At 50.2% G+C, this 25,171-nt stretch overlaps 9 protein-coding genes across 9 annotated transcripts; 2 read left to right on the top strand and 7 right to left on the bottom strand.

Moving 5' to 3' along the window:
• Positions 1-1,377: 1,377 nt before the first annotated feature.
• Positions 1,378-2,458, bottom strand: EPUS_02849 (uncharacterized protein; the record flags this gene model as incomplete). Its single annotated transcript, XM_007803608.1, has 2 exons — positions 1,378-1,855; positions 1,923-2,458. The coding sequence occupies 2 exons, from the start codon at positions 2,456-2,458 to the stop codon at positions 1,378-1,380; spliced, it is 1,014 nt and encodes a 337-aa protein (XP_007801799.1).
• Positions 2,459-2,760: 302 nt separating this feature from the next.
• EPUS_02848 (uncharacterized protein) lies at positions 2,761-3,656 on the top strand (the record flags this gene model as incomplete). Its single annotated transcript, XM_007803607.1, has 3 exons — positions 2,761-2,910; positions 2,984-3,106; positions 3,201-3,656. The coding sequence occupies 3 exons, from the start codon at positions 2,761-2,763 to the stop codon at positions 3,654-3,656; spliced, it is 729 nt and encodes a 242-aa protein (XP_007801798.1).
• A 972-nt stretch (positions 3,657-4,628) lies between these two features.
• EPUS_02847 (uncharacterized protein) lies at positions 4,629-9,047 on the bottom strand (the record flags this gene model as incomplete). The annotated part of the gene is made up of 7 exons (XM_007803606.1): positions 4,629-4,826; positions 4,880-5,021; positions 5,069-5,235; positions 5,295-6,528; positions 7,775-7,877; positions 8,365-8,704; positions 8,751-9,047. 7 exons carry the CDS (start codon positions 9,045-9,047, stop codon positions 4,629-4,631), a joined length of 2,481 nt encoding a protein of 826 aa, XP_007801797.1.
• A 1,173-nt stretch (positions 9,048-10,220) lies between these two features.
• EPUS_02846 (uncharacterized protein) lies at positions 10,221-11,072 on the bottom strand (the record flags this gene model as incomplete). The annotated part of the gene is made up of 1 exon (XM_007803605.1): positions 10,221-11,072. The coding sequence occupies one exon, from the start codon at positions 11,070-11,072 to the stop codon at positions 10,221-10,223; it is 852 nt and encodes a 283-aa protein (XP_007801796.1).
• Positions 11,073-12,910: 1,838 nt separating this feature from the next.
• Positions 12,911-16,758, bottom strand: EPUS_02845 (DNA-directed RNA polymerase II subunit RPB2; the record flags this gene model as incomplete). Its single annotated transcript, XM_007803604.1, has 2 exons — positions 12,911-13,067; positions 13,121-16,758. 2 exons carry the CDS (start codon positions 16,756-16,758, stop codon positions 12,911-12,913), a joined length of 3,795 nt encoding a protein of 1,264 aa, XP_007801795.1.
• Positions 16,759-17,273: 515 nt separating this feature from the next.
• Positions 17,274-19,165, bottom strand: EPUS_02844 (uncharacterized protein; the record flags this gene model as incomplete). The annotated part of the gene is made up of 2 exons (XM_007803603.1): positions 17,274-18,609; positions 18,720-19,165. The coding sequence occupies 2 exons, from the start codon at positions 19,163-19,165 to the stop codon at positions 17,274-17,276; spliced, it is 1,782 nt and encodes a 593-aa protein (XP_007801794.1).
• Positions 19,166-19,431: 266 nt separating this feature from the next.
• Positions 19,432-19,814, top strand: EPUS_02843 (uncharacterized protein; the record flags this gene model as incomplete). The annotated part of the gene is made up of 2 exons (XM_007803602.1): positions 19,432-19,575; positions 19,758-19,814. The coding sequence occupies 2 exons, from the start codon at positions 19,432-19,434 to the stop codon at positions 19,812-19,814; spliced, it is 201 nt and encodes a 66-aa protein (XP_007801793.1).
• A 508-nt stretch (positions 19,815-20,322) lies between these two features.
• Positions 20,323-23,175, bottom strand: EPUS_02842 (uncharacterized protein; the record flags this gene model as incomplete). Its single annotated transcript, XM_007803601.1, has 6 exons — positions 20,323-20,534; positions 20,610-20,731; positions 20,809-20,889; positions 22,140-22,222; positions 22,306-22,612; positions 22,661-23,175. 6 exons carry the CDS (start codon positions 23,173-23,175, stop codon positions 20,323-20,325), a joined length of 1,320 nt encoding a protein of 439 aa, XP_007801792.1.
• Positions 23,176-24,232: 1,057 nt separating this feature from the next.
• Positions 24,233-24,919, bottom strand: EPUS_02841 (uncharacterized protein; the record flags this gene model as incomplete). Its single annotated transcript, XM_007803600.1, has 3 exons — positions 24,233-24,317; positions 24,369-24,697; positions 24,755-24,919. The coding sequence occupies 3 exons, from the start codon at positions 24,917-24,919 to the stop codon at positions 24,233-24,235; spliced, it is 579 nt and encodes a 192-aa protein (XP_007801791.1).
• Positions 24,920-25,171: the final 252 nt, after the last annotated feature.

Below are 25,171 nucleotides of genomic sequence, written 5' to 3'. Positions count from 1 at the left end.
TCCTTCGAACTCCATTCTGCTTATCCGTCTCTGGAGGACCGCACTCCCCAGATTCTCAAGTGTGGAAAACTGAGCTACCTGTATGCTTTTTTCTATCCGGATTCCAGCACCCGCGGGCACGCTCACCAGGCGAATTGGGATCGCCCTATGCTCGTCGAGGCGATGGGGGCTTTGATTGGCCTCGCTCATCGGGATGGGCCTGGAGCTGGAGAATTTGGTACGGGCGAAAGTACGGATCGATGAGCAGATATCTTAGCTGCAAGCGCGGCTGAAAATGGGGTGCGACAACGACGACGAATCCGATGATAATCAAAGCTGGAATGACGTCGATTCACGAGGAGGCGATGAAAGCAATGACTGATGTCGAGTAAAAGAATTCGCTGGTCTCTTTTGGACATCTTTCGGTGCACTACCTTCTGTCGCCTCGAATCTCTGCTTCCACGAACAGCAGCAGAGTATCAGGGAACGGGGTTCTTGAGTCAAATCGGGGGCTTGCCGCCTATTATGTATCACCTCATTCGAAGTTCTGTGGTCATGTCACAGGCAGGCTGTAGGAAGACGAGACAGGGCCGAAGCGTACTACCGCAACCTCGAGCGTAGACTGGGGGCGTAGCTATCGAGCAGAAGAATCCTTTCGAGAACCCTAACCAGAGCATGGCCAGGGGGCCGCCTTTTGGCATTCAAGAACGATTTTAACGCGAGGAAGCGGGAAAAAAGTACAGCCATAAGACACAATCGAGTTTCACCAGAAACGAGCCCCAGGTCCTCCAAAAAAAACCGAAAGGCGTGCCGTCTGTACCAAGCAGAGCGCTTTTTTTCTCTCTCGTGAAATGTGCCAGCAGTGATGCTGGTATCCATTCTTGTCGTTGGTCCTTTGAGGATTTATATCGAGAGGAACGTCGAGACTTCTTTTAATTCATACCTACCTACCTACATACCTACTTGATCTTCATCCTTGTCTGTCTCTGGATTGTGATGCGGAAGGAAAATCAGGAAAAGGCATTCAGATGATGGAGGAGGTGCAATGGTGGATACACAAGTCTCATTACCCGACTTGGGCAGGTGAGCCCTGAGAAAGAGGTTGACGATTGGAGACAATCGCTGTATATTTAGTTCGGACTGGCTGAGCAGTGGAGAGTGGTCACTGTAAGACACCACTTCCTGCATCAGGAGGCCTACTTGATAGACAAACCAAACATTCTGCCGTAATGGTGGACCCCGCCTGGGTTGTTTTGGTACAATCCTTGTGGATATTCGTTTAGAATTATCTTGATAGGAGAATTGATTGCATTTTGAACTGTGGTAACAAAAGCCAAGGGCACTCCCGACTGCGCCATGTAGAATCTGTCTTTGGCTACACTCCTTGCCGCCTTCAGACTACTTCCTCCTCTGCATCCCCAAAATCTGCACCATCCTGATAAAGATGTTGAGGAAATCAAGTTCCAAGCTGATGCTCTCGTTCACAACATCCTTCCTGACCATCCCCCTCTCCGCCATCCTCGCGTGCTGCAATATCTTCTGCACATCATACAAGGTGAACCCGCCGAATACTGCCAACCCACCGTACAGCCAGATCTTCTCGCTCCACATCAGAGTTCTGACGGCAGTGGCTGGTAGTACCAATGGTGCAAATCCGGAGATGGCGACGATGGCTACACCTGCCAATAAGGGACCGCCGAGGTAGAGGTACTTTTCTTGCTTTGCCGTTGCGCCCACGAATGCGATAGAGCCCATCATGCCGAGAGTGTAGATGCCGGCGCGAGCGAGGAGGGCGGGTGACATGAACATGAGAGGGGAGAGAATTGCGGCTTGGGTGGCATTGAAACCGGTCCAGAGGGCGTATTTTTGGATGTAGCTAAAGGCAGGTTGTCAGCATGAACGTTCTAGGATTCAATTTGAGGAGAGATAGTGGAGAGACTCACTTGTCTGGCGCGGTATTGAAAGTCCCATACATCGTACCGATACTAAGTGCCAGGCCACCAATAACCACTATCCAAGGATTCGTGGCCATCAATCTGTACGACCATCCCGAAGAATGAAGAGCCTTCGCCGTAATTCCAATGATGCCGATTCCAAGTCCCGTGTGCATGAAAGTCTGATTCAAGTACTCGCGTTCGAAGGGCGGCATCCCACCATCCTCCCTCGTTTCCCGGTTGAAGATGAGATTCGTTGCGACAATCGTGCCTCCGAGGATTGCGGCGCCATACAAGAGCTTCTGTGTGAGATTGCCACGATCTGGAGCATAGGCTGGCTGTTGCATATATGTCCGTCTGAAAGCATTTTGAAATGTTGCCTTTGACTTGCTGAGGGCGGATGCTGCAGGAGTGGTGGATTTGGAGTTGAAGAAAGTGTTTGATTTGACGGGTGAGTTGTGGAAGAGGCGAATGCCTGGTGATGATTTGGTTATCTGTTTGAGGCCGGCAGAGACTGCGAACGGCCTGCGAAGGATGAACGCCATGCTGCGGATGAGAGATTTGTTGACGACTTGATGAAGTGGCGGAAGGAGAGAGAAGAACGACGTACTACGTAGTGGAGGCCAGGGAGCTCTACGGAGTACTACTACTACCACTACGTTAGTACTGCTGTGGTCCCGTGACCCTTGGAGCCAAGGTTGTCCGGTGGCCAGAAACTTCCAGAAGCGCACTTCGAGACACGTGACAGCTACAGCCACTTATGTAAGCAAGCGATATCAGATGTTCCTTCACCAACACCATGAGTCTTACGCTACACTACGTACAAACCCAGAGCACCGCAGACAGAATGCTAGAAACGGTACATCTCGCCCACCTTCCTCCCGACCTCCCAGTATACATAGCCCTTTTCTACGGCGTCCAGAACATCCCATTCCTCCGCCACCAGCTCCTGGCCAGCAACAGCGACTTCGAATATGCATTTATTGATGCCAGCTTGGTAATCTCCAGCCTCTCTCCCGCCGACTACCCACTCATATTCGTCGGCTTCGGGGTCTGATACATCTCTGTAGATACTATCACGGACCCATGTCCTGGCCGCCTGTTTCCGCGCTCTGAATGATTATCTATGCGGGCGGCTGAAGTCACGAAACGTGCATTCAGAGATCGTGTTTGCGCTGAGCCCCAACAATACTGTAAGCATAAGAACGACCTCTCTTTCTGGGGGTTCTCGTTCTTCTCTGTGTTGAATCTGCTGTCTGCTTTCTCTCGCGAGAAAACTCTGTTAAGCGTCTATTTGTGTATCCGATTAATCCATGGGTGGGAGGACAGATCCTCGAAGCCTTCCGCACATTCGGCATGCAAGGGACCACGACCAACCTCCTAGTCATCAAAGTCCCCGTCCCAGTATCCAACACCAAACCCGCGACCATCCCCCAACCAGCACCATCAGCGGCACCGGAACAACCACCAAGCAAGGAAGCCATCGAAACCCATCTCCTCTCATCCATCCAAGGCACCCCAATACTCTTCAACGACGAAACACTGCGCATCCTCTGTGACACGATCAAGGTGCGGAAGACGTACAAGATCCCCTTCCCACCTGCTCCTCCGCGGAAGAAAGCCCCTCCGCGGAAGAGAGGAAAACCAAACGCGCACGCAGAATTGAATGACAACGACCCGGCACAGAGAAGCAGACTCGAGCGATCCATCCTAGGCGCCATGGCATTGAGAGGCGCGACATAAGTCCATCTTCCCTCAGGATATAAAGATGACAAGAATCATCAAACGACACCTTCATCGAACAGACACACAATGCGTCAAGCTGCTCAATTTTCACAAAATCGTCTTCTAGCCGAGAGGAAAGGAAAACCTAGCCTATATCCCTTTCAGACCATGTCGCATCTGGTACCGCCAGACGCACAGACAAATGACGTTGCGTTAGCTCTTAACCCTCCGAAGTATCGTGTTAATCCACAGTCCAACGCCTCAGCAAGAGCACTCAAAAAAGGCATATCTCCACTCCACCACCCAGCCTCTGGTCAGCATAGCCATGCCGGGACGAGAATCAATACCACATTTGGTGCTGTTGCTTGCACGCACCACAAGGGTAGGTGGCAGGAGTGGATGAGTGAATGCGCAGCAAATCGATGGATTAGCCGCCACTCCTGCCACACCGGGAATGTCGAAAAAACAAAAACAGGGAGCATCATGATAACGGCCACACCAACGTCTCATCAATTCGACACCCAGACCAGCGAGTAGATCCAACTTCAGCTCGCGTGCCATTACATACTATTTTCCCTGTCCGGCATTGCAGTCCACATGAAGGAAACGGAGAGAAAGCGGCTATATTTGGCTATATTTGGCTATATACAAGAGAGCGCAAGGAGTGTCCATCCCATCCCGTCCAGTCCGCGCCATTATTGAGTTTAAGACCATAAGGAGGGGGGCCAAAGAAAGAAAAAGAGAGGCTAGAATAGGAATATGTACAGAATTTCGCAAGTTCATCAGAAGTAGTTTTAAACCCTCCCTTTTTTCCCCCACATCCCAGTTGCAGAGGTACCTCCCATAGCAAAGCTCCTTGATAGTAATATCATGTAAACGCACTCGTAAGTCGCGTGGTCGAAATGAAGACCGTTTCCCGCCCTCTCCCTGCCTTGTCGGGGCAGGGAGCCAGAACCTTCTCTGCCTCCCCGCCAAAGGCCCCAAGTCGTCTCACAGCAGACCCAACCCCATCAAACCCACCGCCGCTGCCACCGTTACAGCCAGCGACAAGGACAAGCCTTTTTCGGTACTGCTTGCCGCACCACCCTGCACCATGATCTCCAGACTCGCGTCGCCAAACCCACAGAGCCTGCTCCCGTTCATCTTCGCGCTGGGGAAAAGTACCTTGGGCGCTCCGCCGCCCATCGCCTCGCCAGCGTCAACTGCCCGTAGTTGTTGACCGTGTAATTACTGCACGCGACCACATCCGTGACCAGCGACCCCGGTGTGTACGCCGTCGGTAGATCGAGGGTGTACGCGCCCGTCTGTTCGCCACCAGTGCTCAAGACGCTGACCACCTGTCTGCCTTCGGCGCCTTTTCGGAACGCGACGGTGCTGTTGTCGCTGTAGATGACGTGGGATTGATACGATAGGTAGCCGAGCGCGTCGACGGCGATGGCGTGACGGCGTAGAGTGGGTGGGTGGTGCTGAAAGAAGAGGTCCAGAGGGCTTCGCGGTTGTCGGGCACGCCGGCGCCGGTGAAGCCTTGTTCTTGGCCTTGGTAGATCATGGGGATGCCGTCGGCAAGAATCGTCCAGGCCAGCACGGACTTGAGGAGCTGGAAAGAAAAGGCATGTTAGGCTTGGGTTGTGCCCGAACCAGCGATGAGAAACTTACCGATAGATCCTGAGTATACGAGCCAATCCGCGGAAGATCGTGGTTTTCGGAAAAGCTGGCAAGCGCAGTGGTGTCTGGGCATGTCTTCTTGGTGATCTGGTTGGCTTGGGTCAAGGCGCTGATATTGCCTGCTGAGAAGGCTTCGACCATGGGGAAGTAGTTCGGGTAGTTAGTCACGCTGGGCATGAGATTCTGATATGGACACAGCTTGTATTGGTCTCCTTCGTAGACCTCTCCAATGGTGAAGATACCGGCCGCAGCGGCGAAATTCTTCAAGAAGTCATCGCTTACGTGTTTTGCAGCATCGACACGGAAACCGTCGATCGAGTAGTTTGCGACCAAACTCACAGCCCACTCGTTCATGATGTCGGACACTTCTTGGCTTTCAGTGTTGAGATCTGGGAGAGCTACGTGGTTATCGCCCAGCCAGCAGACTTGCGCTTCTGTGTAGTTGTCGAAATCGGTAATGTTACACCAGGGATGATAGAACCTTTGGTCGTTGAAGGGAGTGAAGACAGAGTAATCGATGCTCGTTGCTGGATCTTGTCCGTGTGTAGCAAAACCCATATCGTTGATAACCACGTCCACCATCAAGTACATGCCACGCTTGTGAACCTCGTCCGAAAGAGCATGCAGGTCGTCTTCGGTACCGAAATGCTCATTTACGGCATATATATTTGTGGGCCAGTAGCCATGATAAGCTTCACCATATTCTGTATTCCCCTCCAGATTTGCCGTGACCGGTGAGATGTAAATCGCATCAAAGCCCATTCCCTGGATGTAATCCAGCTGATTGATCATGCCCCGCCATGTGCCTCCACAATATGGTCCCTCTCTTAGGTTGCATGGTGCATCAGTAGAGCCATCAGTTCGTGCGAATCGATCAGTCATAACCTGGTATATTGACCTTGATCTCCAGTCCTCGGTTGTACCTGCAACCGCTGAGCCGGAGAGCAAGAGAAGAAGAGAGGTAGCAAGGCATATCGATGAGTGAAGCATATCGGGTGTGTCAGGTAAGGTAGGTGCCCACGGCGGGCTTGGTGATCGAACAGAGCTCTTCCTCGGTTTGATGGTGGTGACGTACTCAATTGGAGTCTTCTCGATGACAATATAGCGTTCTCGGTGAGATCCCTTGTCGTGGACAGTACGCAACTCAAGTTGAAATCTCAACACCGTTCGAGCTAGAAACGGAGATCGCGTGCTAAGATTTTTGAGTGTGTATCGCTTGTAGAGGCTAAGTGAGGGATTAATTAACTCTTAAGGTAGGGCACGATACAATGTATCTCAAAAGAATGTTTGAAGAACGAGTGCAAATGGTCAATGAATTGAACTGTTGAACAAAAAAGAGGAAAAGCAGCCAGAAAGAGTGGTTGTGGCAGACCTGCGGACAGGAAAAGATTGGCGTCGATAAGGAGGAAAGAGCCAGAAAGGGCAGCAAGGCAAAGAGGGTGAGCACTTAGCAAACTCATGATGAGAACGGAGAGATGGATCGATCGTTCACTACCGGGGACTGGAGTCTAGCCGGTACAAGGCGCCGCCTAGGCTTGTAAATTGTCAACAGTCACAGGATTGAGTTCTGGGATAGAAGATATTAGTATCGATACCAAGAGCACAGGCTGGGGTATCATCTCCGTAGTGGTCTGTGGTAGAAGATATGGTTGGGCAGATGGAGAATAGTCAGGTCAACAGAGCTGTCCAGTGAAGTCTAATCAGCTGCCTGCTGCGCTAGAGTGAAATTGCCGCAGGCGCTTGGGCCGATGGGCCCAGGGGCTGGTCTTGATGATCTATGTAGTATTCAACCGTGGCTTCGGATGGGTTAAGTGGAACTGCGTAGCAGACCAAGTCCCCTACGTAAGGTAAGGGGCATAAATAATGCTAGCCCTGGTGCTAGTAGCGGCTAGTTATAACTCGATGCCACCTTGACGCCCCCTACGTAGAAGCTGCTTCCACAGATAAGGGCCACAGTAGTACCAAGTAACTGATTCAAAGCTTAGCCGTCTCGTTCAATGTCAGTTCTGAGACAAAGATACTCCGTACTAGCATCCAGCTAGCATTACTTCCGCCCGTTGATCAATCATTGCCGTGCTTTTTCATGCGAGGTTCTGTTAGCCCACTATGAAGCCAAGGGAAATGATCTTCTACTACTAGTTTAGAAGGAAAGAAGGGTCTACACTAGTAGTCTACCCTTTGTCCTTCCCTGTACGTTTTAGGTAAACCTAGTCAATTAATGCACGCTAAGTGACCAATACCTTTAAAACAAATAGCAAAGGAAACCTCCGAGATTTGACGCCACCCCACCCATTCCAATCATCACTGATATTGACTCCACTCATAAGCTCAGTCTGTAAATAATGAGATTCATGCTTCTTTTAGCTCGAAAACTCAATCGTCGATTATAATTCAGATAGGCTTTAGGGGCTATCACAACCGAACCCATAAGAATGACTTCTTGACCTTCAATTGCACAGGGGGCTGCTTACCAGCCATCACTTGCGCTGGGCCCCTGAGATTGTAGTCGAGCATCTGAAGACGCAACAGCGTTACGATGCTGGCAGGAAGTGCCTGTGAAGGACGTCGAATTGCCTAAGTTAATGACAGTCAGTTGCAGGCAGCACTGGAGAGCCTAAAAGTCAATACTGGCCGATCATCTATATTTTCGATCCATGATCCAACTTTTGGATTGATAACCAAGACTTGAACGAATATTTGTGCCTGCCTGCCTGTTCTTCCTTGTTCCCAGCCTTGCAAGATCAGCTATGTAGCAATAGGAGTGACGGCTCAGATACCGGGAAAGACCCATCATAGCGGCTCGATGAAAATAAAACAGTTGGAAGACGAAAAACAGAATGGTGTCATGAGAGCCCAGAGTGGCCAAGACATCGAGGACGTGCCAACACCTTAAGGTAGGGGGTGTAACTTAGAACTTGGGTCTGCAAGATATCGCGGGTGTGGTAGGATTACTGTACAAGCAAGCTGTTGATCATGTGAGAAAGGCCCCATACTGAATGCTTGCTCACCATGCCGTAAAAACTGCGTCTACTGTCGGAAAACCATCCTCACAGCTACTCACCTTTGCCGCCACCAGCGGTAGTAAGAGCGTCAGCTGGACCCCTGTCTACTGCGACCAGTGCGACCACCACGACCAGAACCAGCGCCAGTATCACGACCACCACGGCCAGCGCCACCAGCACCAGCATTAGCACCAGCACCACGAACAGCAAAACCAGACCCGCCACGAGGATGACCCCTTGGGCCAGGAAAATGCGCAGAACCATTGAAACCAGCACCACCAGGTAGACCTTCCACATTTGTATGGTAACCGGGTCGAATAGGTTCACTAGGACCAGCACCCCATTCAACGGGCTGTCCCGAGGTGCCTGAGAACTGGGGCGGAGGCGGACCTCGTAGACCTTGCGGTCGAAGTCGGAGTTGCGGGATATAAGGAAAAGGAGGAACCCTCGGGCCTGAAGGACGGGAGGGTCCTCCGGAGGGCGGCGTGGGTCCGGATGGTCGCCAACTCGCAGGTGGAATCAGAGGCCGGGCTCCCTGCCAGGGGTTTGGGCCGGACTGGGTCTGCTGTCCTTGCTGCTGTGGCCATGCGGACCCTGACCCGGGTGTGAAGTCAGGTCGGACAGCATGAAGGCTGGAGGGATCGAAGAAATTGCCGGCAGGTGGACGAGGGATATTGGATGGCGGAAGATGGACAATATCTTCGTCTTCGTCGTCGCCTTCCCACTGTTTTTGGACGCCCATTGCTTTTTTGGTTTCAAAGACTACTGGAGAGGTAGGACGGAGACGAAGCTAGCACGGAGTGCTGTTTGGAGAGAAAAGTGCTAGACAAATCGGTGGTCCTTTGACCGGGTACAGTCCCCCTGGTAAATGAGATAGTCATGGAATGAGTTGAGAGAAAAGTTGTAACCCGACCTGTATATGTGCTAGGATGAATGGTAAAAAAGAGCATGCAACCTTCTCATGACACACATCTCCCCTTGCAAGGTGCAAGCCCGTTTGAAGAAGCTGAACCCTGCGGCATACGGTGGCCCGCGTCTTCATGACCTTGATGTTTGGAAGGGGTTCTGTCCGGCCGGTTTAGGGCGAGATCCGGGGTAGAGGCATGCAGCTTGACATCAGAAACATACAATGATCCACGGAAAGCTTCGTGAGGGCTTCTTACCAGTGCTAGCGTATCTTCCAAATCGATCCGCTGTTTAGTAGTAAGTAGTAGGCTCTCGCTGGGACATGCGCTGTCTCAGCTGACTGAGGTAGTAAAGATACCTCTGTATTCTTCTAACTTAATTCAGCCGGACAAGATGTTGTGGACTCACTCGGAAAATAAAGATGTTCTACACTGTGTAACTTCCCGAAGAGGTAGGATGGGAGTTTTACAAAAGGAGGATGGGCATCAAGTACCTACAAGCAGGTTGAAAACAAGAGGTTTTGCTGTCAAGTTGATTTGTTACCGGTAGATATGTGTTTGGCTCTGCTACCTCTGTTGACAACATCGTAGTCCTCCCTCCTCCCTCCTGCCATCACACCCGACTTCCCTTTCGAGTAAGCCATTCATTCTCCCTGTGACCACACTCTCCCTCCAGGGCCCGGCTTTAGAATCTCATCATGACTCTCTGGCTGCCTAGCCAATGCTCTCTCTTCCATTCTCCGCCTCATCCATCCACCGTTGGGTTCTGAGTGACACCGCCTGTGCCGACTTTGTAGTTGCCACCCGTGCTGTACCCTCCTCCGAATTTGTGCCACTGGCTCGACACTGTGGTTGGTGACACCAATATCTCCAAGTAGGAACAGACCGGCCATGCCTACTCGTCAACATTGATGTCGATAGGAAATTACTATTAGTTGTAAGGACCGTCGTCAATCACAACGAATCAATCAAAACGAAGGAAAACTTCTTCCTGGCTGGTCCAGCCATCATCATCTCCTCGAGCTGCTGTAATAGGCGCTTTGCCGTCTGGCACCATAGCTCCTACTCTTCCTCTTCGCATACTCTTCCTCGCTTTCACTCGAAGTCTCCGAGGAACAATCACTTGCACTACCAGAAGTGTAGCCGCACCTGCTGCCTCCACAGTCGAGTTTGACTTTTTGCCCAGACCGAGTGATGCCGTAACGCTCGCATGTGCAAGTACTAGACACACTGCTGAATGAGCTGGGGCTTGAGCCCCCACTGCCGCTGTCGCTGAATGTCGCACCCGAACTCGAGCTGAGTGTGCTGGCCGGTGACGAAGGATAGCTGTAGCCATTGTCTGATATTTTCGTCCCCGCAAAACGATCGGCAAGGTCATCGGTGGCAACTGGAGAAGTGCTGTAGTCCGCCTCTCGGAGTTGTCGGCTAGCGTAAGGCTTGCTGGGACGTGGGTGCTGAATCTTGCCCGGACTCAAAGCTCGTCCTTTCGGGATCTCGCGACTGTACCGGTTTGAGGCTGGCGCTTTTGTGCCATAAGGCGTGCTCGGGGCGCTTTTGCCGTCCGGAACATCCAGAACGTTCAACTTGCGACCAGTCGTCGGCTCAGTGGTGTAATCCTTGGCCGGATCGTGGGAAACGTGATAGCCATCGACGATGTAGTAATACCAATACCTGGATCCGAGCTTCAAAGCATGAGAGCCTTGAAAGCGGAAGGTGCCTTTCCATGACCCAGGCTTGGCTTCACGGACAACGGAAAGAGGTAATTGGTTCTTGTAACCATCCCAGGATCCCACTAAATGAACAGTTTTGACGTTGGGAGAGGTGCGAAGTGTGAAGGACAATTGAACGGCAGGTCCAGACATGTTGGTGGAGATGATGGGAGATGATGATTGCTGATGGTATTGATCGTTGTGATTAAGGCTGCTTCAGATGAGCAGCGGATGATAATTAAAAGTATTGGTAGAAAACAGGTCTCAGAAACCGGGTGATGGTTAACGAGCTCAAGAAACTGAGAGCCTGAGCTCAAGCTCAAGTGTGGTGATCTGGTGCTTTGTGTAAGCCAATAGGCTTTAAGTGCAAAGGTTTGTCGCGTTTCGAGGTAGCCGGAGGAATCGACGTCGATGGAAAGTTCCGTACGAGGTAGAACTCGTAATGCGATCAAAGCACCAAGGGGTGTCGAGATTCGACGTTGAGCTGAGAAGGAATATTATAGGCAAGGTAAAGCAAATAAAAAGACCATGCGGTGCTGCAAAGAAGGCAACCACGAGGCAAGAAAGCGTGCGAAGCAAGTAGGTAGAGCTATTCGAGAAGGCCGACCGGCGACAATCTCTACTGTCTGAGTGTATTAAGGATGCAAATATTATGAGTCTGTCAAGCGCAAATATGCTGAAGGCAAGAGCACAGCTCTCTGCAATGATGATGATTTTTGCAAGTAGTTGATGGCGCAAAGAGGTTCAGCGATGATAACAGGCGTAAAAATTGAGTCCACCAGGGACTTTTGACAGACTAAGAATCCACACTCCTGGATAGCTCACGCACAGTTGGAAAGGACTTGCTTGCTGAAGAGAGGAAGATGGGAACTGGCTGAGGGTGAGCCCTATAAAGGGGAAAGAGGAGGAGGCCGGCAGCCTTGGGACGCCGCTCAATGCATGGTGATCAGCGAAAACATGCTTTGCCTGCTTGAAAACAATCGAACCAGTCGGTGTGCTTGTTTGTGCATGAACCAGTGTGCAAGACATCCAGCCCACCAGAATACGAATGCAGTGATCCCAGTGCGGGCGGTTAAGAGGTCGAACTTTGCTGGCACTCAAGGCTGTGATTCGTTGGTGATGAGAGACAGACCACAGCGCCTGCATTTGGCCAATCATTGCTTCTGCATGATGGAGGGTCACCCGCAGCTCAACCTCACCCCTACGTGAGTTATATTTTGGCCCCCTTAACAAACTTCCAATCACCAATGGTCGATGCTATGGGCAAAGCGTATCTACATCACCATGACATAAATCTAAGCTTCTCCAATGACGCTTCTGGCGGTGACTCTTGGACTCGTGATCAAGCCCATGATCCATCTCACTGGGACTTGTTCTCTCGAATCAGCAGCAACAAGAAGGATCTGGATTATCACCACCACGCCCCGACCCATGGCCGGCGGCTACACGCCAGGAGAAGTGGAGAAGTAGTCTATTACTCTTCCTGTTCCGGAGAGCAAGCCATCGTTCGTGCCTTAATCGTCAACTTTCATGTGATAAATTCGCAATTTTCTGTGGTCATGGCCAAGTGATGGGTATGCCACTGTGCCTCTGTATCCCTCTGAAGATTGTGATCAAGCAGGAACAGGTTGAGAATTTGGTAGCAGTACTCCGTATTATCCTGCACTTAAGCGAGGCTATGGCTCCCATTAATTTACATGCTTCTTCTCCGAGATGGTCGGCTCTGGCTGTGACTGAAATTGCCGATATTTAGACAGCCAATGGCTGCAAAGACATGCCTTTCCGCTATCCGTCCTGTCAGGCTGGCGGCTCTTGAACTCCTAGATACTCCTAGAACGCGAAATAGAAAGAGACCGTTTCTTTCCAACGCCAAATCCATATGCTGTCCCCACAAAATGGCTGGCTGAAGCCCAGCCGAGCCAAAAGACGCTAGAAAGAAAGACGGTTGAGGAACAAGATCTCGATGCAAGCGCCTCAACTGATACAACTCCTCATCGCTCGTCAGCTCTCTTAGTGTACAATCTCGCAGCGATATTCATTGAAGCTAGCTCCTGGAAGAGAAGCTTAGCTGCATAGGGAATGTGAATCTGCGAAATCTTGTTCTTGTTATTGCAAGCCTTGCACTCAAAAGAATTCTTCTTGAGTTTGCTGTCAATTTGTCAGCAGGTCCATTAGCAAAAGAGGTCATGGTCTGAACTTACGCAATGGGTGTCATGAGCCCACAGATGTCACACACGTGGACTCTAAACGGGTCGCTAACGTCAAAGAGACGCTCTTTCAAGAAACTGCTCGCTCCATGTGCAATCATGCAATCACGTTCCATTTCTCCGAACCGAAGCCCACCGTCTCTGGCTCGACCTTCCACAGGCTGTCGCGTCAGAATTTGAGTGGGGCCTCGAGCTCGGGAGTGAATCTTGTCGTCAACCATATGTCTCAGTCGTTGATAGTAGGTCGGTCCGAGGAAGACTTGAGCGACGAGTTTCCGTCCCGTATGACCATTGTACATGACCTCGAAACCTCGAGATTGATAGCCCATGGATCTAAGGATGTTGGAGACATTGGTAACAGTGACCTTGGTAAATGGTGTTGCATCACCTTCGTCGCCACGTAGTGTAGCCACCTTACTGAGCTGGCATTCAATCAAGTGGGCAATCGTCATTCGAGAAGGAATGGCATGTGGATTGATGATGAGATCGGGAACAACGCCCTCTCTGGTAAACGGCATATCCTCTTGTCGATAGGTGATACCAATTGTACCTTTTTGACCATGGCGAGAGGCAAATTTGTCACCGATCTGGGGAATCTTGGTGGTTCTCACCCGCACTTTGACGAACTTCTGTCCGTCGCCTGACGTCGTCACCAGTACTTGATCTACAATTCCACTCTCGGTACTTCGAAGAGGCGTTGATACATCGCGTTTGAGGTGTTGCTTCTGTCTCTGTCCCAGCTCCTCAGCATCTGGAGCCATTGGTGCCGTCTTGCCAATAATAATGTCTTCGCCAGACACTCGTTGACCAACCTCGATGAGGCCATCAACATCAATCTTATCATAGGTGCCATGCTTCATGCGTAGAGTGTCACTTCTGGTTGGCTTCTCAAATTGCTCGACAATGTTGTGTCCGACCACCTTCTCTGATTCCTGATAGGTTCTGTAGAACAAGCTTCGGAAGAGACCACGATCGATGCTGCTCTGGTTCATGATAACCGAGTCTTCCTGATTGTATCCGGAATAGCAAGCGATGGCGACGATGGCATTCTGGCCCGCAGGCAATTCTCGAAACTTCAAATACTCCATAGACATCGTTCTAGCCAGAGGCTTTTGTGGATAGTAGAGGATGTTGGACATGGTCTCCATGCGCTGATCGAAGTTGGTCAAGAAAACACCCATAGCTTGCTTGCCCATGGCGGACTGGTAGGTATTACGGGGAGACTGATTGTGATCAGGGAAAGGAATGATGCTTGCACATACACCAAGGATCATGCTAGGATGGATTTCACAGTGCGTGAAGGTGTGCGCATGTGGGTTGAGAAGAGGATCATATCGAGCCAGAGGATCGTCTGTCTCTTCGGTAGTATAGCCATTGTGTTTGGCTTTGGAGGTGTAGAGATCTTCTGGAGTCATGATGATCATTGCGGTCTCCTCTTCCTCGGCGTCGAGATACTCGACTACTCCCTCCTTGAGGAGATCTTTCCATCCAAAAGGTGGCTCGGGCCATTCCTCGATAGCAAGTTGAGCTTCAGTGTGGACCGCAGTGTTGTCAAGTCTCTGAATGTGATATTTAGTGAGGACAAGATTACCATTGTTCTCGAGCGCTGGGTCTGTCTCTACAACGAAGAGAGGACGAATTATTCTCCCAGCATCACCTGAGATCTTGAACTCCTTATCTCGAATATCCCAGACCATGCTGATCTGTGGATCAAGGTACCCTGTCCTGCGCAACTTCTTGAACTGGTCAACAAGATGTTTGGGATCCTTGATGACGACAGCGAACCAGACGCCATTCAGAAAGACTTTGGTGGCTTGTGGACTCAGTCTTGGCTCCCAATCCTCCAACGGTTCGACACCCTGATCCATGATATAATCCTGTAGAGGTGCAGTATTGTGAGAATTGGTGACCATTGTCATCAATGCAAGGTTCTTCACCAAACCGCAGGCCTGACCTTCGGGTGTTTCAGCAGGACAAACATAACCCCAATGGGTGTTGTGCAGTTGTCGAGGCTTTGCAATTTTGCCGTCACGACCAATGGGGGCATTCGTCCGACGCAGATGCGACAAGGCCGAAGCAAAGGTGTATCTACTCAGCACTTGAGAGACACCTGCCTTGGCCTGGTTCACTTTTTTCTGGTCACCCCAGTTGCCCGTTGCCAGCGAATATTTGAGTCCGTTTGTGACGATATTCGACTTCAAACCAACTTTCATATTGATCTCTCTATCAGACTCGACCTGCTTTTGCATGTATCTATAGAAATCTTTGGTAACTTTCTGGAATTGCGCGCGGAAGAGGCTTGCCATTAACGGGCCGGCAAGATCGAGTCGTTTCTTTCCCAAATGGTCTCGATCATCTGGCTCCGATCGCCCAAGGGCACACTTCAGCATTCGGTTTACCATGTAACCAAGGAAGAAGGCTTTTCGCGACTGACTGCCACTTGACGGATCTTGACCAATGTGTGGCAAGAACTCCTTTTGCAGAATATCGGTAGCGTGTTTCTGACGTTCAGCATGTTTCAGGGTTGGGTTATTGCCACGTCGAGCAATATAGTCTCTTGCCGTATCGGAACCTTGAATCGGCTGGCCCTCTTGAAGCGAGCCCATTAGCAGATCCATCATCTCTTTGTCACTTTGGTCAAAGCATATCTTCTCCATAATGTCCGCATCGGAAACGATATCGAGCGCCCGAAAGACAACGACTAACGGGATGTCTTGCTTAACGTATGGTAATTGTACGCGGATAGGGTTGGGAATTTTTGTTGATTCGGGACCATCAACCTGTTTGTAGAGCTTTACCGTGCATAGAGAGATGATTCTCGAGCCTCTCTCAACAGCACTCCTGATCTCCGCGATATGGGTAAAGGGACTGGGTGCTGCTTTTTTGAAAACCTGGACAATGTTGCCCGCACTTCTCTCCTGCGCAATCAGAACCTTTTCGCTTCCATTGATAATGAAGTAACCTCCTTGGTCGTATGGACATTCTCCCCAGGCGTGTAGATCTCGCTCGGTTGGGAACCTCTCTTTGTTTAACAGGTGGCAGGTGGCACTTTTCAGCATAATAGGGATTTTTCCAAGGAAGACATCCATCGGCTCTCCCGCTTCGCCCAGATCTTCCTCTTGCCAATACAACTCTAGTCCATCAGCACCTACTGCCGCTTGATCTTCGCCTTGGTTGTCCCATGGTGCTTCTTTAGCTGCATATAGTTTGCGCTGCATGTTAAGATACACCGCGCTCGAATAAGTCAGGCTTCTGAGTCGCGCTTCATGCGGAAGCATATCCGTCGTGGTCCCGTCGCCCTCGGTCATGTTTGGACTGCTGAGCGAGATATTGCCAAATTTGACTTCATGCCTCTTGACCACCACCGGGTTCGGTTCGTCATCATAAGATGGCACAGCTTGGTCGAGTGTAATTGACCCTTGCTCGTTGATGAGATCCTGCATGGTGCTTCGCATAAACTCGTTGAAAGATTCAATTTGCTGCGACACAAGACCTTTGCTGGCGAAGAAGGAGCCGATGACTTTCCAGCAGTCTTCGGATTGAATCGTCTGATCCTCCTCTTCTTCCTCTTCAAAGCCGTTCTGATCTTCATAGTAGCCGTTCGTGTATTTCATGTCGTCGTATTCCGCCATGGCGGGCAGATTCCTTGACACAATAAGACGCGGGTGAAGTTGATCAGAGGACCGGGGCAGGCGCGCAGTCCAAGGGAGGCGAAACGATATCTCAGGCACCGGCTGCTCGTACTGCTCCCAGGCTCCAAGAAATCAGCAAAGACCTCAGAGCTCTTCGTGGCGCCACTAACAGGAGGTTTGAAGCGGCTGCGGATTGTTGTAAGGGTAGATGTCTGACTCGAGATCTCGATGGGCGAGTGAGGAATATTTCAAGTCAACGCAGAGCCGCCTCGCCCCTAGATGACTAGCGGGGTCCGCAATTATGTCACGTGACACCTACTGACCGTTTGACTGAGTACTAAGTACTAACTACTACAGTAACTTGTAAGTGACTGGAAGTTCAGCTTGGCGAGAGACGGTGCTTTGTGAATCCTCAGCCATCGAGGACTCTTGCAACTTGAATGCCGCATGTTACAAGCAATGACCGCGTAGCACAGTAGCACAACAGGGAATGATGAATGTACTAAGTAGTATCTTCATAAGCACTGTAGTAAGGTGCCAAGCATGTCTTTGGCCTCGGCCTGCTCGCTGCTCTGCTCAGCGTCAATACCGTCAAGCTGCTCCCTTAAGCTCTGCTTCAGGTTCTCGAAGCTCTCGTCTCTTCCTTTTAGAAGCTTCTCTACTCTGCTTCTAGCACCATCATCTTCCGCGATCAGCCATGAGAGTATGACATCCACAGTCTGTAGCGAGAAGAGCCCTGCATCCAGTCGTCGAGAAAGCCATTCGTCGGCCATTGCAGCCCGTTCCTCTGGATTGAGCTGCTCTCCCTCCATTCTGATTGCTTTCCCCACGACAGTCATCCTTGCAGTATACCCTTGCCGGAGGTCTACCAGTTTCTGGATCTTCTCGAAATCTTTCTCCATGAACTTGGCTAAGGTCCTAACCCTGCTGGCGGATTGACCGGGAAGCAGTCGTAGGAGACTCGAGAAGATGCCCAGCAGATGCTCGATAGCTTCTCTTTCCTGTTTCTTCATGAACATCCCAAAAATCGTCTTCAAGCCAGAAGCTTCGACAAATCCTTCACAGACTCCTCCTCCTGCCGAGCCACCCATGGCATGATCAAGCACCCGCAATGCTCGACTCTTGCTCATTTTGCCCTCCCGTAGCATAATCAAGCACAGTTCAACACCCTCTGCCTCTGTAAACTTCCCCTTCCCCGTCGACTCATCTACCAGGCAGACGAGGCAATCGAAAAGGTTTTCAACGTATTCTTCTTCGTCGGAATCTTTCTCCGGATCCTTTTTCCGATATGCACTTAGGATTTGGAGTAGCGCATCCAGCCCGTCCATCTCCGCAAATCTCCTCCTGGTCTTCGGGCTCGATTGTAGCAGAATTGCCAGCACTTCTGCTGCATACCGCATATTCTGCCCTACCCTCTTCTCTTTCTGCCCTATTCTTCCCAGCAACCACCTCAATAAGCCATCATTTCCGACAGCTATATCCTCCACAATGCTCTCTTGACTACTCAAATTTTCAACTACAGCTAGAATGTGATACACGCCTGCGCGATCACTTTCGATATCTTCATCCAGCCTCCCCAGATTCTGCGTCAACAGCTCAACCACACCAGCATCAAGCATTGCGTCGACCAAGGCCCTCCATTGTGTCTCATCGGCTTCGACATCCTCATCCGTCAACTCTCCAAGCACTTCAATCGCGTCAATAGCAATATCAGTATTCTCATGCGCCAGCAACGCGACCAAACTCCCCACGCATCCCAACTTGGCGAACTCGGCGTAGAGTTCAGAGTGTTCAGATAGAATAGATAAACCCTTGATGTCGGCATCGAGATCTGCTTCAGATGTCATAAACCTGCAGCCAGAACCACAAAATCAGCCACAGCTCCATAATCAATTGTACACTTAATCGCCCTAGTCCAGTAGCGAAAGCATAGATAGCAAGAGAGGAGCAAACCCACATACTTCTCCGGTTCCGCCTCAAACCTAGCTCTCAACTCCGCATTCCTGGTAATCCTCTTCTCAAATCCCACCGCCATGCGCCTCAACCAGGCCGCATCAATTACCTCCTCTTCCCCAGCTCCCAGCTCCCCATCCATAGCCCCCTCGACATAATCTAACGCCTGCCTCGTGTCAGCGCTTACGCCACTGCCGAAGAATCGTCCCTCTTCATCATCTTCTTCTTCCGCGGCGTTGTCCGTCTCGGTAGGTGGTAAGGAGGGACCGGCTTCGATGTGGGCATCATCGCCGTCTTCAATCGTAGATGTGTGGGGAGTGCCATTTGCGCTGATTTTGGCGGATTTATATGTGGGAGATAGTGTATGGTCAGGGAATTTACGTTTGTTGGTGATGGAGATGGAGGAGGAGGTGGTGGTGGTGGACTTGCGGAAGAGGTCGTCGATGGATGCCATGATAAATGTATTTTTGGTCGCTATACGAGAATAAGATGAATCAACTCATGGTGGCTGCTTCGACAGAAGTGGAGTATTACAAAATTTTATGGTTAGAAGCTTGAAGCTCCATAAGAGCTGGGCCGGGACAGAGCATCACGCCAAGCCCTGAATTTCCTTTCCCCAGTTTTCTTCATCACTATTCAATACAGTGATCCAGCCGCATCACCCATCTCGTGGCATCACTACACTTATTCAACGAACAACATCACTTTGGCCGTCTCAAAATGCCACCCAAACCTATCCGCGTCCAGCGCCAATCCGCTACACCCTCGTCATCGCAAAAGTCCTCAAATTACTTCACCGCCGCGTACCGGGAACTCACCTCGCCGGATAATGCCAGTGTGGTGCGCAGTGTGCTGATGTTTGGTGTAAGTGCCTCTCTTTTCCTCTGCAATCCGTAGTGATTTTCATGTGGGAAGAGGGAGGATGCAAGATTTACAAGGGAGTTTCTGGCCTCAATATCATCGAGGATGCAGAGTGTGATAGCAGGGCTGTACACAGAGAGCTTTTACTTCTGGATTTGAATGCTGATTCTGTTTCTATACTACAGGGAGCAGTGGCGTTCTTCTCATCGAGTTTCTCCGAGGTGCTATTACCAGGCTTTTAAGGCGGCAAGATGCATCTGGGTAGCAAAGATTACTACGGGCTTCGAGAGTGGATGGAGGAGACAAATACAGAGCAAGGGAGTTGGATGTCAGCTTTGGGCGCAACAAGAGAAGGGTGTGATGGACATTCGAATGTGTATGATATGTAATCTCGCTGAGGCATGTATGTATATGAGACAGCTATTACCGCACAAAAACAAGTGTGGCAGACATTCCAACCCAGGTCCGATGTCCTGAATATGGCTAAATAACTCTTTCCAGCCGAAGCAGGATAGGTTGGGAAATTGTGAGCTGAAAATTCAATCATCATTAATACAAATCATCATATCCATCATATACTTCATATCCTCAATCTCGGATCAGCCCCCCAGCCCTCTGAACATTGCATCCGCCACCTTATGGCACATATCTCCACCACCGCCCCCTTTCCCCCTCCCCCTTCCTTATACCTTACCCCGTATCTTGCACGTCATCCCCTCGAACCGTGCAATGACACCCACTGCGTTCAATCTAGGACGGTGGCGTAGTATCAAAGATGTTATCCGCCGTCTGCGGCTGCCAGCTCCATTTCTGGACGCTATAAATCTCTGCAGCTGGCTTGCCCCACTTCTCGGTATCTTTCAAGAGGGATGTGCGGATGACAATATTGTTACCCATGGTATGCTGGTGATGATAAGGGTGGGATGTGCAGTTGGGACAGTAGAAACAATCTACTGAGTTGCCTTGAAGAGGAAAGAGACGTCAGTAGGTGTGGATTGTTGTTGTGTCTAGGGATGGGAAAGGACTGCGGATCATACCAGAATCTCCCCTATAGGTGTACTGCTTCAGATCGCCTCCAGTAAGTTTGAAGTTCTCCTTGGGGATGATTTGGTTCAGTGTGAATTCGCCACCACCCAGGACTTTGCAAGCGGTACAATGACTAGATAGTTGAGGTCAACAAAGAGACATTTGACAACCTTCCAAGGTGTTTTAGAGCTGAGCTAGCAGAAGACTGACCAGAGGACATGCTTCTCGTCGGAGATTTCGGCGGTCCACGTAGTCTGGCCGCAGTGGCATTGACCTTTGTAGGCTGTCATTCTAAAAGGAGAATTCGTGCGATTCTTAGCTATGTGCTTGAACTTGTATGTTTAAAGGGGAAAATAGAAGAATAAAAAACTGGAAGTGTTCAGCGCGATATGAGAAGAGTTTTATGTCTTCAAATGGAAACGGTGGATAGGACGTGGTATGTCATCGCGGGGGTGGGCATGGATTTGGAAGGTGTCTGCGGTGGTGTCATATTTCCTTAATCTGGTCTTTTTATCCTTTCTCGTTCATGCAATCTTCTGTCATCAGTGAACGTGGCGGCGGCGCGTGAGCGCGTGCGCCGCTCTATGCCCCCGTGCTGGGAAGTGGCTGCAGAAGGAACACATAATACCCTCATGCTTAGAGCATGGTCAAGGTGGATCGAGGCCTGAGCATTTGGAAATGCGGGGCGGAGGAACCAAAGGCCGACACCACTGCACCAGATACTCTATACTAATACACTGCTAAAAATGCATGTATCAACATCTTTCTCTCCCCGACAGCTTGCGCACAGAAACCATTAGGAACCCAAGCTTTTACCCCAACCTTGAGGACACCAAAGGTCCCCCTTTGAGACAGAGATTGGGCTCCCAGAATGATTACAAACCTCCAGCTGAGCTAGCCTGTTCGTATTTGCGGATGGGGCCGCTGCTTAGACCTGAGGATTCGAGGAAGTATTTGGAAGCATAATTAGTGCTTGCACTTACATATCCTCTAGAATTAGAAGAGGATCGCATGCGACTGGTGGCAAGCAATGACGCACAGAACCCGTAATGCTGAAGAAGAGCGTGGGAAGCTTCCCTAATAGGAGCGTGGAAAGGCAATACTCCTTGGTCTTTCTTCAGTAGACTAGTACCTGATTTGCTGTCCGGAAACGGTTTACTCGGACTAGGCAACTCGTGTATTTTTGTTGCTGGCCATCGGTACTAGCATAGTGGCCTGCTAGACTAGAACCAGCCCTCCTTCGGACACAAGAGAGTCCATTTTTGGGTTATTACCATTGCAAGGAAAGGCTGTTGCTTGATGCACAAGTCTGAAGTTGGACAGAGAAGGAACATCTCCTGCATGCTCAGCCACCACCACTTTCGGCATCTCCTCCGTTTCCTGAGCAGGAGACCAGGTTGAGTTTGTGGACAACACGAGTGGTCAGTACTGGTCAGATAAGAGCAGGCAACGTCATACTCTTCTCAAGGCTTCTTCGCGTATACCAAAACACTAGACAAGGATGAGACGACTCATTTGATAGCAGGATGGGGGATACTCACATGTCATAGTATACATGTTGCGTTGGAATTTCAATGGCTTTCCTTGTCTCGAGGAGGAACGATTTGACCTGCTCCATTGACCACTGAAAACATTCAGCAACGACGCGGTTGGCTAGCTTCGGAGAACAAGACTTGCCCCAAGGTATCTTGTCGCAATGGCCATTACCCAGCCCTCCATACCTTCTCGCCAGAATTGTTGATAGTACTTTCCCAGCTCCTTGAAGCGTTCATCACTACTCCATTGTCCCAACGGCAGCTTGAAGATCTCCTCAACAACATCAACAAATCCAGCATCAGCAATCTGCTGTTTGACCTCAGTCGCCACAAAGAACGTCTTGCCAGTTGCTTGGGCCCATGCTCGACCAACGGCATTCCATTGAAATAGGATGCTGTCTGGAGGCAAGGTGCCGTCCTCTGACTTGGGCTGGATATCTAGTTCAACATGCTCAATATAACCGCCAGAGGCCATGTTGCTACGTCGTCGATTAGCTCACACATTGAAGCTAGCTTGAGAGACTCACTCAAAGCATTGCTTATAGAGTGAAGGCCAATCTGCTATACTTCCATAGAGTGCTCTCACATGCACAAAGTCAAACTTTGTATTATGAGTCCACTCCGAACAAATGTCGTCAACAATAAATCGTAAATTGGGATGCCCGGTGTATTCGACAATCGACAAATCAACTCCAAGCACTTCAGCATCTTCGTGATGGTCTGCAAAGTCGATTGCCCACCTACCAGCGCCAGTCCCAAGGTCAATGACATGTTTAGGAGTTTCGATGGGTGCTAGATAAAGTTTGTCATTAAGTGTGAGGAGCATAATATGATGAAATATCTTCTCGTGATAGGAATTCATCTGATCATTTGGCGCCCAGTACGAACCATCCCGGAAAGTATGATATCGACGACCATTTTCGTATCGGTAAATATCAGATGATGAAGCCAGACTTCGGCTCGATTCAGCTCCCTCATCAGAGTCATATCCCGTGTTATCTCGCGGGGTTTCGTCAACTGGAATGCGATGTGGCGTTGACATCTCTTATAAAGCGTAACTCATGTTCACTGGTTTGATTCAAAGCTCTCGACTGATGTACGGAGGAGATACTGGTGTGATTAATTGAGGTTCTCTAACTAGGGACTAGCTAAAGATGCCCGCAAAAGGCGGAAGGCGGAAGGCAATATGCAACGGGCAATGAGAACCTTGAGAGGCCAGTCAGGAGGGAAATAATGTGGTAATGAATGGCTTGAACCTTCTGAGGCCAGCTTTGGGCACCATCAAGGTGGGGCGGTGAACTGGCATGATATCGGGATGTCAGCGTATGCTGGGGTTGACGTGTCTGAGCCAACTTTTCTAAAATGACCACGGGGGTATCTTCCCACGTACTCATTCGAGCCACATGCAACTGGTCGAGTGAATCGACCATCGAACCCTAAAAGCTGCATTTATAGCATTCTGCCTATGGCTTTTTGGCAATCGTACACAATGGAGAACAAACCACAAGATTAAGCCCGTTCTGAAGCCGTTCTCGAGCCATGCAGGGGCTACAAGTGGTCGATTTAGCCTAAGGGCCGAGCTTACCGCCTGTACGGATCGCGGGACCGAACTAATGTACGAGTCATCGGCCGGGGGACCATACTTCTGGAACTCTCTTGTCGATCACCCTGAAGTTGGTTGGTAGAAATTGTACGGACAAGATAATCTGTTTTCTGACTGGTTGGTCACTGAGCGATCTGCGCTGCAGGACTACGTAGTAAAATAGGTTTGAACGCCAGCTCATCAGCCTGAGGCTGCAGCTGATTTCGTCCAGCAAATTAGAGCACGACCGATTTTGAAGCAGAAGATACATCTTTGAGGATTACATGGTAGATGTCTACTCTAATTTAATGCCGAGCTAAGCACAGCTCGAATGAGTACCTCTTTCTGCGACTATTACTTCCATTATGCAGCCACTTCGTGATCAATCCTTGTGCTCTCTGCGCCGAAGCCAATGCCCCTCCCGATGCTGACCACTCTGTTGTTGTAGCTTTTGTGCTTCTAGCTTGGAAGATAAAACACACGGCCAGATATGCTGCGGCGTACTGCTGGTCTCGGCTTATCCTTCAACTTCCTTTGGCGCGGTTTGCTTCCCGCGGCGCCATAGACACGTACTGCAGATGGCAGAGAAGGCGAAAAGAATGCTGCTCGAACATCAGTAGGTTCTCATTGGTAGCCCACAATCTCAAGCGTACCAGAGGGCAATGCTTAGACCCCAGATCGACTTCATCTCCAAACATGTACTTTTTGTACCGCCAATCCAATGGTTGTAATCAATCTTTCCACCATCCTGATCGAGACTGTTTCCAAGCGCTGCTGTGAAAGCGTACGCAGATGAGGAAGCACCTGAGACTTGTCCGATCACGTTGCAATCAAGATATGAAAGGGGCTTGCCAACAGTGACAGCCACGACAATTACCGCAATCAGTAGTAGACTGTCCAGTACCGTGTTGATCAGGAAAGGAAGGATGCCATCCATGAAGAGGATGAATGTGATAACACAGTATATCACAGCCACGCTTGTCTGTTGGAGGTTTTGTAAGCGACGGAGATATTGTCGGAATGATTGAACGAGACTCACCACACTAAGAGTGCCAACCAGAACGGCAGGGGGGGCTGTTTTGGCCGAAACTATCTCGGACACAAAATTGGCAGTCATGCCGATGACAGCGATCAATGACATGGCTTGCAAAACTCGGCAGATTTTGAAGGTTGCCCCAAGTGCACCGAAATCGGGACCGGCCATCTTGAATTTGACTTCGGGCGCAAGGAAAGGAACAGGGTTTTTTCCCGGGTATGCGAGGTAATCGAGGGATGCTATGAGCTGGGACGGCAACAGGGATTTCTCAATGCAAGAGGTGAAAAGGAATGATCCAAGCCTCCCTCACAGAAGCAGCTAACTGACACGCTTGAAAAGAAAGTCTAATAAGAAACAGATCAAAAGGACAGATTTTGTTTGGAGCTCTGGAAAAATTACGAATAGAATTGTCAATAATGG

This window comes from Endocarpon pusillum, assembly GCF_000464535.1.
Source record: "Endocarpon pusillum Z07020 unplaced genomic scaffold scaffold2538, whole genome shotgun sequence".
NCBI classification, from domain to species: domain Eukaryota; kingdom Fungi; phylum Ascomycota; class Eurotiomycetes; order Verrucariales; family Verrucariaceae; genus Endocarpon; species Endocarpon pusillum.
This window is presented reverse-complemented; position numbering and strand designations above follow the sequence as displayed.